The following is a 14,593-nucleotide window of genomic DNA, read 5'->3' as shown; positions in this document are numbered from 1 at the left end:
CTGTATTTTACAACTCTAGTAGAGAAGGCTATTGTCATCCGTTTACCCTGTTTTGAGTACTTGAATAAAGAAAACCCATTCTGAATGTGAAGGTTGCAATGTAAACTTTCCAACTATAAATAATACAAACATATACATAGGCAGCTGCAATTTCCTTACACTTTAGTATGACGTTTAGGACATCTGTAATGAAGATCATTTCCCTATTACAAACTCTTGTCACACATGAATGGTATCTCTCTTATAATTGCTTCTCAAGCCTATGAGTTTTATGCCATATTAAGTCATCAAAAATTAACACACCATGGGGAAAAATTGTTGGAAACTGTATCAAAGATGAGAACAGATAGCAGAACACTTATTTTCTTTCAAATGCATTTTAGTCAACTCAAGGCATGCAAAAGAGGTTTCTACTTTTTTTTTTTAAGTACTTTTTAGAGAGGCAATAAGAGATTATTAACCAAACAAAAATGATTGTTTAAGAGAAACTGAGAAATAGCTTAGTAAGAGGAATAACTGAATTCTGCCATTACATCTTATACAGGTGGTGTAACTTTTTAAAATGTAATATACAACCTATGATCAATATATATATATATTAATAGCCAACAAATATCCTAGCAAATACATTTCAGAGGAATTTTTATTACATAGGTTTCTGTAATATATCATAAAACAAGCCCCATTGCCCCCAATGTTTTTCACGTAAAATAAACCGAAAACTGAAGAAAAAAAGGTCACAGCAGTTTTTCTCGGATGGTATTAATATATCTCTGTATTAATATACTCTTGAACGGCAGCTCCTTCCTATTTCCTCAAACTCCCTGGATCATTAATGCCGAGGCTAAGAAAGTACATCATTTTGTCAACAGAATGAGGAAATGAACTTTCAAAACACACGTCATATTCTTTATTCTTAATTATAAAAGAAATTTCCAAGATGGGCAGGGATGGCTCTTGCCTTTAATCCCAGTACTAGCGAGGCAGAGACAGGCAGATCTCTTGAGTCTGAGGTCAGTCTATTCTACACAGCAAGATCCAAGACAGCCAGGGCTGTTCTACAGAGAAACCCTGTCTTAAAAAAACAAAAGCAAAATCAAATAAACAAACAAACAGAAAAGAAACTCCTCTAAAGTTGTTTCATTTATGTTTCTGTGTATGAGTTTTGCGTGTTCATCTGTGCACCTCATGCATGCCTGGCGCTACGGAGACCAGAAGAAGTGTCAGATCCCTTGAAACTGGCGATACAGATGGTTGGGAGCTGCATGTGGGTGCTGGGAATCAAATCTGGATCCCTCCCTAGAAAAGTAGCCAGTACTCTTTACCGCTGAACCATTTCTCCAGCCCTTAAGCTGGAGCAACTTTTTTTTTAAAACTGCTATTTCAAAGAACAATTTTATTGTTTTTTTTTTCCCCTTTCTGAATATGCCACAACTCACTAACTTTCCTATCACCCAGCCATGTAATCCTTAACATGAAGCAACCACATTCTGTAAAACAAAGTACCCAGAGGCTTAGCTTAAAAGTAATCTAAAGGCAACTATACTCAGTAAAATATTTTGACATTATTTCTGACTTTCCTTGGAAAATATTTTTGCTAAATACAATTAATTGAATACATACATATCTAGTTCCAATGGGGGGGGAAATCACATATGAATTTTGAATACTTGGACTATCAAAAAAGATTTTAAAGTTAGTTTATTATTACCTACAGTTTATTGTAAAATTTCCCCTTTCTCATGTGTGAGAAATAAAATATAGTGATTTGTAAAGACACATTATAAGCATGCCACAGACAGATAACTTTAGTATCTACAGTTTCTCTTCGAGATCATCACTTAGCCACAGGAAAGCAGAAAAGGCTTACTTGAACAACAAACGTACAAGTGACATTTGCTCCAAAAAACTTTTTTGAGACAAAAAGTTTTTTTAAGACAGAGCTCAGTGTTTAGCCCTAGGTAGCCTGGAACTTGCTTTACAGACCAGGACAGCCTACTTGAAGAGATCTACCTGCCTCTGCCTCTGCCTCTGCCTCCAGGGTACTAGAATTAAAGGTGGATCCCACCGCTCCTGTACGACATTTCCAATTTTAAAATAGATGTACAACATGCCATGACCTTTCCTTTAAAAAGTTTTTCCTAGTTTCTTGAATAAGTACTAGTTGCCTTGTTTCTTTAGAAACTTAATTTTAGTTGCCTAAACCCTCTTCTAAAGTAGAAGTCACTCACTATCAGCCCTAGTTAACCACACTGACGATCATCGGCAGACCCAAAAGCACCATGTAGATCGCACCAAGCAAAGGCAATCTGCAGTTACGGCTAACATGAAAAAGTCAAAGCATTAGAAAGAATATAGGCTTCAAGCTCAGTAGTTTGCCTGAATCCCATTATCTTATGTTTTATAAGAACCAACAGAAGTATTAGACAACTACTAAAGACTCGTGAAATGGACACTGGCTTTACTATGTATTCAAGCTAACTAAACTATTAAACAGAAGATGAGGTAGCTCCCAGAGAAATAATAAGAACACAATAAATATCCAAAACACAAAATTAAAGGGGAAATTATAACATAATTATAATCACTGAAATTACTTTAATATTGATACTTTTGAATAATAACATAACTTTCTCCTTTTTTTCAAGACATGGTCTCTGTGTAGCCTAGCCCTGGCTGTCCTAGAATTGGCTCTGTAGACCAGGCTGGCCTCAATCTCACAGAGATCTGCCTGCCTGTGCCTCCCAAGTGCTAGGATTAAAGGAGTTTGCCACCACCACCAGCTAATTTATAACTTTCTTAAAGTTACATTCCTAGGTAATTGTAAAGTCTCACATGTTTTCCCAAAAGAAGAATCTCTACTGTAAGCCTCAGACTGAAGAGTTTCCCTAACTCATCTGGATTTCATTAACAAGTATTGTCAAATCAGTTTCCTTTATTAGATATAAAAGAAAGAATACATTCACACTAAACTTTTATTGACCCATATCAAAGAATGTCTCCAGCTCCACCACGGCTTCAAATAATGTTTGTTTTGCTTTGTTGTTGTTTACCTGGGTCTCCTGTGATATCTCTGCTGCAGGGGGTGGTGGAGATTCTTCACACACTGCAAGGCTCCGAACTAGCTTTAACTTTGAGCTTGACTAAAGAGAAGTATTTAAAATTAACACTACATTTCATAAACTAGGGCATATTCAAAAGCCCCCTAGAGAGTGTCTAAATTTCTTTTTAGTTTCCACCACGAGATGAAATGTAAGTTAGATATATCATTAAATAGCACTGAAACCCCTTGAAAGTTAAAATAAACAATCGAAGTTTTAAAAATTACAGCAATAGCAAGAATGGGCATAATTCCAATTTCAAATCCAACAAATGGTGAGAAAGCAATTTTTCTCTATAGTTAAAAAATAAGGACAACAAAAAAACCCGCCAAGGATAATTAAAAGCAATGCACAAAAGCGACTAGGCAAGACAAAAAAAAACCCAAATAAAACAAAAGAAGCTTTCTGCCCCAAACCAAAGATGAAAAAAACTAAACTGAATGTAGTGCTGTATGAAAACAAGAATTCATCAAGCATGAAGGAAGGCCTTGGCATGCCAGCACATCAAATAGTTACTATACCTTAGACCTTTTTCCTGTCTGTCCAAATGACTGCAGGGGCCGCTGAATATATAATAAGAAAGATTTTATTAAATTTCACACTCAAACAGAAAATTTGCTTCTTAATTCATACACCTAAACCTCAGATTTGCTAAACAAGGAAATAAAAAATTGTTTAGAGAAAAAGTATTGATTCCTCCAGCTGCACACTGGGAGAAGATACTAAACCCCTCTGTGGACTGGCATTTTCTTTAAATCAGCAAATTTCTGTGTTAAATGTACACAACACGGAACTTTGAAGGTGAGTTGTTCATATCAAAATAAAGTACACTTCTTCAGTATTTTATACCAAAATTTTCACCAATGTTGGCGTAAGCGGTCACACCAAACCATTGAGCAATTTCGATTAGCTTAAGTCAGAAAAGTTTCTGCCTCACTAAGGAAAATGTTTGAATAATACAGAGAAAGAGTCGGAGTCTATACTTCTTTCATCACTCATCTGCTGAGCCTTTCCAGTAAAACATGAAGAACACACCACCAGTTTTTAGTAATGAAAGCTGCTCTCTGGGTCCTGGGTAAGCCAACAAGCAGAAATGACAGAAAGAAGGCAGACTCCAATAAAAATGTTTAGCAAACCATCAGATCACTCACTAGTCACATCATTAGAGAACTCCCATAAGTAAATGGCTGAAGTCTGTGCTTGAGCCTATAGTACCTGTAACTCAGACCCAGATTTCAAACTTTTTCCTTCTGACTCCTTCCTATCTATCATCTCAAATCCAGCTCCTCATATGGTTAAGGACCTGGCATCTATTGTCATTAGTAGTAGGAAGCCAATTCAGCATCAAACACAATACATATTCAAGACGTGTGTGTGAGGCCAATAGGAACACAGGCCAAGAGAATGAAAATGTCAAAACCTCTATTTTGGATCTGAAGGCCTTCAAAGATTAAAACACTGTATTCTTACAATTGTGACTGTAGATCAATCACCAAGGTAACAATAAAACTGAAAGCCAGAGAGAGAGAGAGAGAGAGAGAGAGAGAGAGAGAGGAGAGAGGAGAGAGAGAACAAAACTACTGTTTATCCAAGAAAAATAGTCTGAATATGTTCGCACAGAGGAATGCTGCCTAAGAAGACTCCTTGTACATTGGTGGATTAGTTTCAAGTTGTTCTCCCTTTCCCCTTGGCCAAGTAGGCTTTTCACTCTCTGTAAATCACACAAAAGTAGACACAGTTCCTGCCTGGTCTTAAGGACTCCCAGTCCAAAATTTGTTAGAAATTAGTCAAAATGAACCCAAGAACATCTGAATTTCAGTCCAGTAACCTCATATTCCACTTACACACATATGTGAGAGATACCATACAGACAAGGGAGATGGAATTCCAAAGACATCCCCAAGAATGATGATTCCCCATCCTTTTGCTACTTAATGAAACAGAAAGCTGGGCTCTGCTATGAAGGGATTTTGCAGAAGTAGCTCATCTCCTAGTCAGCTGACCCTAAGATATAAATTTAAAAAGTGAAGTAAGTCTGACCCATCAAACGAGCCTCTTAAAACTTGAGTTTTCTTTGGTTGAGACAAAAAAGCCAGAGAGATTAAAAGGATTCAAATGCATTGTTTGCACTGAAGATAAAGAAGGCCACCAAGGAATCATGGATCTTATGCCAACTTTCCAACTCCGGTATGCTGAAAAAGGAATGCACCTTGAAGCAGAGAACCCAGGTAAGTCTACTGTAAGCTCCCAACAGGAAGTCATTATAACTTACTAAGTGTGTGTCGATATGTTATGCAGCAAGAGGAAACAAATACACCATTAGATTAGTAAAGTGCTAGAGTGCCATTATTACTTAAAATTACTTATTCCTTTTCATATCAAATAGTAAAAGATCATACGATATAATACTAAAAATATCTGCCATATATACCAACACATACAACAGAGCCTAGAAAATTATCTCTGCTTATAAAAGTAGATGTCCTTCATTCATTTATTTTTATTCTGTTGCCAGTTTGGCAGCCAGACTTGGCTTTAAATAGGAATTCTCACAGTTTGATTTATAATCATTTTTTAAAGTAGGTTTTATTTATTTGGAGCACACGTTCCATCTTTCACAGAACCTTATTTTGACAGTAAAAATATAGCAACTCTTTTAAGCCCTTTACTAGTAGTGAGAAATACTAAGTGAATTAGAATTTAGAAAGTTGAATGACAAACCCCAATTTATATAGTTTATCCAGTTTACATCAAAGAACAGACAGAACAAATGACAACAAATGGGTGCAGAATACAGACAGAACATTCTTAATGGATTCTCAGTTTTAAACTAATGGCACACTGGCAGAAATACCAGCTACTAGAGTTTGGAAAAAAACGGAGGAAGATCCAAGTAATCTTCATGGGTATATTGTGTGCTAGCATAAAGTAATTGCCAGTCCAATATCACACAATTTAGAAGAAACGTACTTATTTCATGAAGGGAGTCATTTTTATTTATAATCACTAATTTATTATTGTTAGGTTTCAAAGCCAGAACAAACGGCTGAGGTGCCTACTTAACATATCTAATCAGTCTAGCTGTAACAGGGTTTTCCTGGCTGGCACACCCTTCCCTATACAATCTGCTGCATCTGATTTCCCTGTCTTGTCTTCCTTCCCCGCCCCCTTTCCCCACATGGTCACGGCAATTCTGGACTATGCCAGATGTCCTTGCCTGTCTACGAACTCCCACATGCCTATGATAAGCTCTCTCTTCTACCATACCCAGAGGCCGCCATGTCCTTTCCTTTTTATTCTTTCATTCAATTATTAACAAAGTAAACTGAGCAGCTGAAACTTTTTTAGTAAGACCACACCTTGCAGGTTACTAATTTGCATGTCATTTCAGTACAATAGAGAGGATTAAGAGTAATTAATTATGTGGAAGAATAGAAGGATTCAGTTACTTACCTAAAGGTAAAAATGGGGAGTGAAAACTAACAATGCCAGGCTGCCGACTTCTATCAAAATAAAATAATGTTTTATCCACCCCCCCCCCCTTTTTTTTTGTTTATCGAGACAGGGTTTCCCTGTGTGGCTTTGGAGCCTGTCCTGGAACTAGCTCTTGTAGACCAAGCTGGCCTCGAACTCACAGAGATACACCTGCCTCTGTCTCCAGAATGCTGGGATCATAGGCATGCGCCACAACCACCGGACAAAACCATGTTTTCTTAAGAGAACCGATGAAACAAACAAACAAATAAATAAATAAAATAAAACAACAAGCACAATCACTCAAGCATTTCTTCATCTCCATGATTATAAATGCCCCCGCCAGACTTATATATGACCAACTGAAAACAACAAATTGTAGAAATAATTTTAAAGAATAAAATGTTATTTTGTAAAGTGAATTCTAAGTTTTTAAAGTGTTAAACTTTAATGTTTAGACCATCTAAATAGGCTTAAAAGACAAAAGTTATGTTGAAATCGAGATGTTAAAAACAAGCTTTATTGGTAAAGACAACAAAGGGATAAATACGAGAAGTGGCGTAGGTATTGGCTGAGGGGAGGCGTTGATTGTACACATGCGGGAGAGAAACGCCCCAGGCAACTGGGAGAGTCCCCAGCAGAAAGACAAAGTCAAACACGGGACAAGGCCACAGACTGGACTGCGCCATGACAAGCAAGCCAGAGAGCGAAGACAGACAAAGAGAATCCAGGAAAAGGAAGGGGGGGGGGGGGGGACGATGACACACACACGACACAAGAGAAGACACACATCCCTGAAACAGTCGGGTCATAATGGAGTGAGAGGCTGGGGAAGAGCTGAGATTGCCAGGAGGCCAGCATGGGCTCTCGGAAGAGGCACCTGCGACACTGTGAGACCCTGAAAGCACACACTTTGGTATGCTAACAGGCACCGCAGCTTCTTCTGGACCTGGCCTGGCCTACACTTCACTTTGCATCTGTCTCATCAGTTAAGAGATCTGTTGCCTACTCTACCACTCTCAGGAATGCCTTACGGGGTTGTGCTTTCTCTTTTCCCTAATAAAGAATTGGCCCACGCTAGACTTAAACTTCAAATGTACCCGAGATGATCTACAATACCACATCCTTCTACTTCTGACCATGACTGGCTTCCTGAGCTGCTCTTAACAGTCTTGAGATTGTTATTACTTTGTTGTCTCTTACCTGTTCCCTCAAGCCAATACCCTTTGAAGTAAAGCATTGAAAAATAATTCACAAGAGTACAATGTCAGAGTCTTATTAAATGGTTTTCTACACCTACAAACAGGATCCAAGCACATTTCCTCTAGGCTGGTATCATCTGTTATGTAGCATTAAAAGATGGTGAGAAGGAGGCTCTCAGACATGAGCCAGAAGCCAAGCCTTGTTTAGTGCTCTTACCTCCTAGAACATTCTCCCTAGGATGCCTGAGTTGCCATATAATTCATGTGGCTCTCTTGGGACTGCCATACTAGACAAATCGTGGAAATGTACACTTAATGTCCAACTATTTCCTCAAACTTAAGTTTCCAATCTCTGCCAGGAATTAAAAGCCTCAATGGTTGGTTCTAAATTACCATGTACGCACAGCCAAGAAAAGTATTAGGTAACATCTGCCCTTTCCCCACAAGCTTCTTTACTCAGAAATGGCTGATGTGGACGGGGAAACCACTAGAGGGCGGTTTATGCTAGTAGATCTTCTGCAGGTTTGACCAGTCTACTTCAATCACCTCTAAGAGCTCTGAGGTTAAATTGTGATCAATCACAGCACAGGAAGAGGAGTGAAATGTAAAGGTAGAAAGCCAATAAAAACATAATGGCTGCATACAAATTTAAAGAATCATATCATGTGACGCATATAATCGAATCAAAGACCTAAGACTCAGCAAGCTGTCCAGACAATTAAACAATAAGCAAGTAAACCTGTACCAAAGAGTCAACTTTCCCTTTTAGAATTGTGAAAAACGGCTGGGCAGTGGCTGGCCCACATCTTTACTCAGGAGGTAGAGGCAGATGGATCTCTGAGATCGAGACCAGTCTGGTCTATAGAGCGAGTTCTAGTACAGCCAGAGCTACACAGAGAAACCCTATCTTGAAAACAAATAAACAAAAAATGAAGAATGTGAAAAGTGAGTTCCATATGAAAAGAAGCATACTTATACAATGAATGTTAGGTATTTGTAGCCATGGAGAAAACTCTATTTACCTGCAAATCAATATTGTTGTCAATACAATGTTCATTCTTCTCTGGCAAAATCTTCCCATAGTTTTCTGATTTAATAAGATTTTCAACTCTGGTTGTATCTTTCACTTCTGCCTCCAAATCCTTCATTGTTTCAGTTTCATCTTTTATAATAACAATATCAGACATCCTCATTAGCAAAGGTTATTTTAGAATTCTACAGGGAACTTGAAGCCTTGGCAAAAAAGAAAAGTAATCTTAATTTAGTTTGAGGCATTCTTTACATTCAATTTCTACATAATATTAGCTAAGTACTTCTATCTTCCTAGAATAATGCTGAATGCACACAAGAGCAAAATTCCTACCTTCAAGGACTATAATATTAGAGTAGATGTTCCTTAAAATGTCACAATACAGTCAGAAGAGACCTGAGCTAGATCAAAATGGGAAGTGATGGCTAAATAATTAAGTATACTTACCAACATTACAGTATCTTTCTTCAAGGAATACTATGAACATTGCCCCACATCCTCCTGTACTTTGAGTATTCACTATTGTCATATAGTAGATGTATTTCCCTGCCACAGTTTACACCTATATTCTTAAAATTCCAAGCTGAAATTGCCCTGGCTCGACAGTGGTGGCACATGCCCTTAATCCTGAGGCAGAGGCAGAAAGATCCCTGTGAGTTCAAGGCTAGCCTACAGAGCAATTCCAAGATAGGCAGGGTCATCCAAAGAAATAGAAGAATATTACCTGATGTGTCCTATGGATCTGGGATTGTGGTGTTCCACAAAAATAAAATAAAATAACCCAAGGTTCCTTTTCACAGTTGTCAGCCAGGATGTCAATTGTATTGAACCAACAGTAATCTGGCAGGAGGAGTCCCATGTCCTTGTCACCACTGTAGATTCCGGGGCTGAAATGGACTGTCTTGGATCAAATATATCATACCTTTCGGTAGCCTACGATTAAAACAAACAAAAAATATTTAAAAACCTAAACCGACAACAACAAAAAACCAGGACAGGAAAATGGACTGTTAACTGTGGAGTGTATTAGCTATATAAACCAGGAGTCACCTGAGACAACAGAGCTGACTGAAAAGGCAGAGAGGGGGAGAGAAGAGGAAGGAGTCTGCACTATGGCGAGTGAGCGCAGCACGGACGACGGCAGCTCTACTTCATGAACCACTCAAACTCCAAGAGCTACGGTTTCACTCACAACTGTAACTATGGATTTAAGGCTATAATTCAGGATAACAGCAGTATATCTTGGCACATCATATTTTGGAGCTTAGAGATTAAGAACACTTGCTGCTTTTGCAGAAGACCTAGGTTCACTTCCCAGCATCCATTATCAGCATGACTATCATGACTGCCTGTAATTCCAACTCCTGGTTCTCTGATACCCTCTTCTGGCCTTTTTGGGCAACAGAACACATATGGCACATATACAGACAAGTAGGCATATACAATAGACAAGCAGGCGTATACACCATACACTTTAAATAGTATTTACATATACACGTGCATATATGCATGTATATCCAGCCAACCAACCATACACAGATACACAGTAAGGTGTTTAAGCATCTACCTACCTACCTACCTATCTGGCCTGGAGGTAGTTTTATTTATATTTTTAGTGTTCCTTTTATTTTGCCTTTTACATGAGATGAAATGTAGAATTCTCTTTATGGCATCATTTTGTTCAAAAAGGTTATTTTGCATTTGGTTTTGGGGATTAGGAATGGTCAGGCTGTATTCTGTAGCAAAATTAACACAAATCAATTGAAATGCGTATTGGTTAGCTGCAGAGGAGTGAAAAGGTTTACAGAGACAATGTTTTGGTTTTTTTTTGGGGGGGGGGTCTAACTTCACCTCCACCTCATCAAGGATCTAATCTTATAAAGGAAATACTAACAAAGCAGTAAAGTCATTAAAAGAACATAGAAGTAATAAGTGCTAGATTTCAGTGGGAGTGGGGTGGGTTTATGTCAAAACAGCATTTATATAATATAAAAAGGTCATAAAGGTATTGAAAAATACACTACAACACTATTATGAAGAGGGAATTAGCTACAGTATCTTTATTTATAATTGCTTTCTATAAACCTGAAAATTTAATAGGAAAAAACATTTAAGAGATCTGTCTCTTAATAAGCTACTCATGTACAACATGGGAAGACAAAGCATTTAGAAATATTCTCAATATATAATAGTTTCAATCCAATAATAATGCCCCAAGCATGAAGTTTTAAAAAACTGAATAAAAGCTAGAAGTCTGTTTATTTTAAATATATAACTTTAGGATCATAACTCTTATACATACCAGTTTGAAAGAGAACAGAATTTAACATGAATTAAAATGTAACCAGTAACTGCTGCCGACCAAACAGCAACAACAAAAACAGATTAAAATCAACTGCGCACCTACAGTCAATGAAACTATATGGAGAAAGAGCCATGAGAGGGAAGAATGGAAACCAACCACCCCCCCCCCCCAGACCAGTAGTGGGAAGCAGGAGCCATACACAGACGTAACAACCAGAGAAGCAAAGAGGTGGGACATGGAGGAGGGAGGAGGGCACGTGGCCAGACACAGGTCACCAGAAAGACAGGCCAGAAACTGGCAGGAGAGAAACGGAAATAGAAAGAAAAGCAGTTAATGTTGGAAAGAGAGGAGGAGAGAAGAAATGAATATAGGATCTGAGAGGGGAAAGGTGAGCCACTAAGTCGATCAGCAGTTTTCTGATGGACACGGCCTGAGACAACGTGAGAAAGAAAAGGGAAGAGGGAAGATAAATGCAAGAGAAGAGGCAAAGATCCACAGACAAAAAAACCCCAAAGGAACGGGGACCGGGTGAGGGGAAGATTAAAGGTGGACTAGGATGCTTGGGTGAGAGCAGTTAAGAATATGTCAATATTGTTCATTTTAATTTCTATTTTTTTGGAAGTTTTCAATATAAAATTTTAAAAATCCGAAGCTTAAGAAGAAATGGTGATGGTATTTTCTGAGCATGAGGTTGAAATGATACAGCTGATGAAAGTCTAGTTTCAATAATAGGTACTAGTCTATTTATGAACCCAATTACAGAGTTGATAACTGGAGAAACAAGAGGAAGAAAAATGATGGTCAGTATTCATAAACAGCCATTTAGTGATTTTCCTATGTTCTCTAAAACAAATGAGTTATTTCTTAAGAACAAAAGAACTGTTATACAAGGGGTTTACAAATACCATCGCTGCAAATCTTGAAATTTCAACTAATTTTAGGTAAAACACAAGTGAACTCTTTTATAAACAAGCCACTTAGCCCTTGGGGATACGCTGTCGTTATTAGCATAACAGAAGAGGTTAAGAGCCCAGTTTTGAGGAACCAGAAAACAAGGTGGATGCAAAGTTTTCAGACATCAGATAATTTCAAACATTAGACTGGCATTTTTCCTTTTTGTAACATTTTTTTTTTCCTAAGCACTTTAAAAATTTCCTACACCTCCCCAATCAAGGGCACAGATATTAACATGGGTTTTGAAAGTCAAGGTGCTCAGTCTTTATTTCCAGTTAGTATTCCATTCACATTGTATTTGTTCCATAAGAAAATTGAAACATTGAAAAAGCCATGTAACCATCCATTTTAAAACAGACCTGAACAAGACAAGTTTATTTTCAACTGGCAACTGCATCTGCTATATACAAATACAAATCAGCACAGAGGTAAACTGCACTATCCACAGGACATAAATTCTTTTTTAAATCTAAGGTATAGGGAGAAACTGGCATTATTGCAGCAAAGTACATGACTCTTACCCATCTAAATGCACACAGATCTTTGTAAAAATAAATATTATTAAATGCCCTTTTGGATTTGATTGCATATATCCACTAATAAAAATAATTTATCTCTTGATTACCTTCCATATGCATTTAACAAATGAGTTCAGAATCACATACCTTCATTGTCCTGGCCCTTGCTCCATCATACAGAGTTACTGAAGGTACGTGTTCCATATTGTCTATACACTGACTACATTGCTCCTCTACAGAAACACAGACACAGACTGACTCTGTGTGTCTGTCTCTCTGTGTCTCTGTCTCTCTGTCTCTCTCTCTGACTAGTCAGGCACCAGGAGCAGAATACAGCACTTACTGAGGGCTAAGAGACAATAGAAATCAACAGCTGTATGTTGTGATGTCAGTAATCCTTTAGCCAGTCACCACCCAGAATATCTGGGATGCATCAGAAGCTATACTGAGCTCTTCATTAGCAAGTCATAAGCAATGACATAAAAGCCAAGATTCTCAATATGCAAAAACTGTCAGGATTTTTGCAGATTTCTTGCTATTAAAATATTTTTTGGACCATGATACCAACCTCATTTTCTAAAGAATAAAATAAAGAATCTGGCTAATATATAATTTTAGGATTTCGTTTTCCCTCAAAACAGGATCAGAGTATATAGCTTTGGCTGTCCTGGAACTACCAATTCACACAAATCTGACTCTGCCTCCTGAGTACTGGGATTATACAGGCGTGTACCACAATACTCACAATATATATAAATTTTAAGTAACTATTATCACTAAAAGACACCCACCCACACAAAGACACACACACACACACACACACACACACACACACACACACACACACACACACCCCATCTCCAAAAGGTGACATCCCATGACACTTTAAAATCCTCAAACTGAAAGAGGGTGCATTTAGGGCACAATTCACTGTTGCTTAAATTATTTCTGCTAAAAAAAAAAAAAAAAAAAGCCTGCATATTCAGGCAAGAGCATTACTTCTTCTTACCAATAGATGGAGACAGTGACAGAGCTATGACATAGGATAGCTCAGCCTGCGGTCAGATGCTCAATGTCTACCTTAGCCCAAGGACGATTAACAAGAAAAGGAATCAAATGTAAAGAAATTCGGTGTTCATTAAGCATGAGAAGACAGAATAAAATTCAGAACATTATTTTTGTCTCTTGGATAAAACACTGAAAATAACTGGGACAAGTCTTTTCCCCCCCTCATCTGCCTTAATTTCCTCTTCTATTTAACAAAAGATCATATTCCCACAAGCATGCAGAAATGCTCTATGGATCCTATCAGACAATCAATGCTCACATACTGACTGCACTAATTGGAAAAAAAATTAATGTGTACCACTATCTAGAAATCACTTTTCTTTGCCACTACAACATCTTGTAGAAGTATATAATCCTACCGTTTATGAGATCAGCCAGGCTATTTATTTATAGAAGTGGACAAACACCAAGACAAGAGATACAGACTTTATAGAGTAAGTACTATTATATTCCTTTCCAAAACAAACAAGCACCTCCCCCCCCCAAAACAAGAAAACAAGTTCTGGTTCAGGCTCATAGACTTAAAGATACATAAATCCACAAACTTCTCTGACCATTCAACAAGGGTGATCTGACAACTCATGACAGAAACGAGAGAGGGAGAAAGGAAAGGAACCTTTCTAAATCAGTTCAACATTGACAGGATAACAAAGTCAGCTTAGGTAATTTATGCCATAGCATTGAAATTACGGTTCTGTGTCTTACTCGGTAGTTAAAGATGACTAAAGTTTGCTCTTACCCTTCCAGTGCTGAGAACCAAGTTCAACTTAACTCAGCTGCTAACAAGCACTGTTCACAGCAGATAAGACTGTTCATAATAGACGGGAGCTTCTACTGGACAATAAAATAACTACTTGAAAATGTTTAATTATGATTCTTCACTAATTTCAGAATGTTGAATTTATAAGACCTACTCATTTCTAAATCTTAAAAATAGAATT

General features: G+C 37.7%; 1 protein-coding gene across 5 annotated transcripts in view; it reads right to left on the bottom strand.

Annotated features, from left to right (window-relative positions):
• R3hdm1 (R3H domain containing 1) overlaps positions 1-14,593 on the bottom strand; it is a 96,937-nt gene that overhangs the window by 59,955 nt on the left and 22,389 nt on the right. For 2 of the 5 annotated variants that reach the window (XM_051204131.1, XM_051204135.1), the window contains exons 2-5: positions 9,532-9,740; positions 8,800-9,010; positions 3,623-3,664; positions 3,054-3,143 (exon numbers count right to left, since the gene is read on the bottom strand). In XM_051204131.1, the coding sequence (XP_051060088.1) occupies positions 3,054-3,143; positions 3,623-3,664; positions 8,800-8,970 (303 nt within the window). In that variant the 5' untranslated portion in view covers positions 8,971-9,010; positions 9,532-9,740. Of the gene's footprint in view, positions 1-3,053; positions 3,144-3,622; positions 3,665-8,799; positions 9,011-9,531; positions 9,741-12,731; positions 12,798-14,593 lie in introns of those variants that run through there. The other 3 variants (XM_051204133.1, XM_051204136.1, XM_051204132.1) reach the window with 2 other exon arrangements.

The sequence above is a fragment of the Phodopus roborovskii genome, unplaced genomic scaffold, assembly GCF_943737965.1.
Source record: "Phodopus roborovskii unplaced genomic scaffold, PHOROB, whole genome shotgun sequence".
NCBI classification, from domain to species: Eukaryota; Metazoa; Chordata; class Mammalia; order Rodentia; family Cricetidae; genus Phodopus; species Phodopus roborovskii.
Note: the sequence above shows the minus strand (reverse complement) of the source record. Positions and strands in the feature narration are given on the sequence as shown.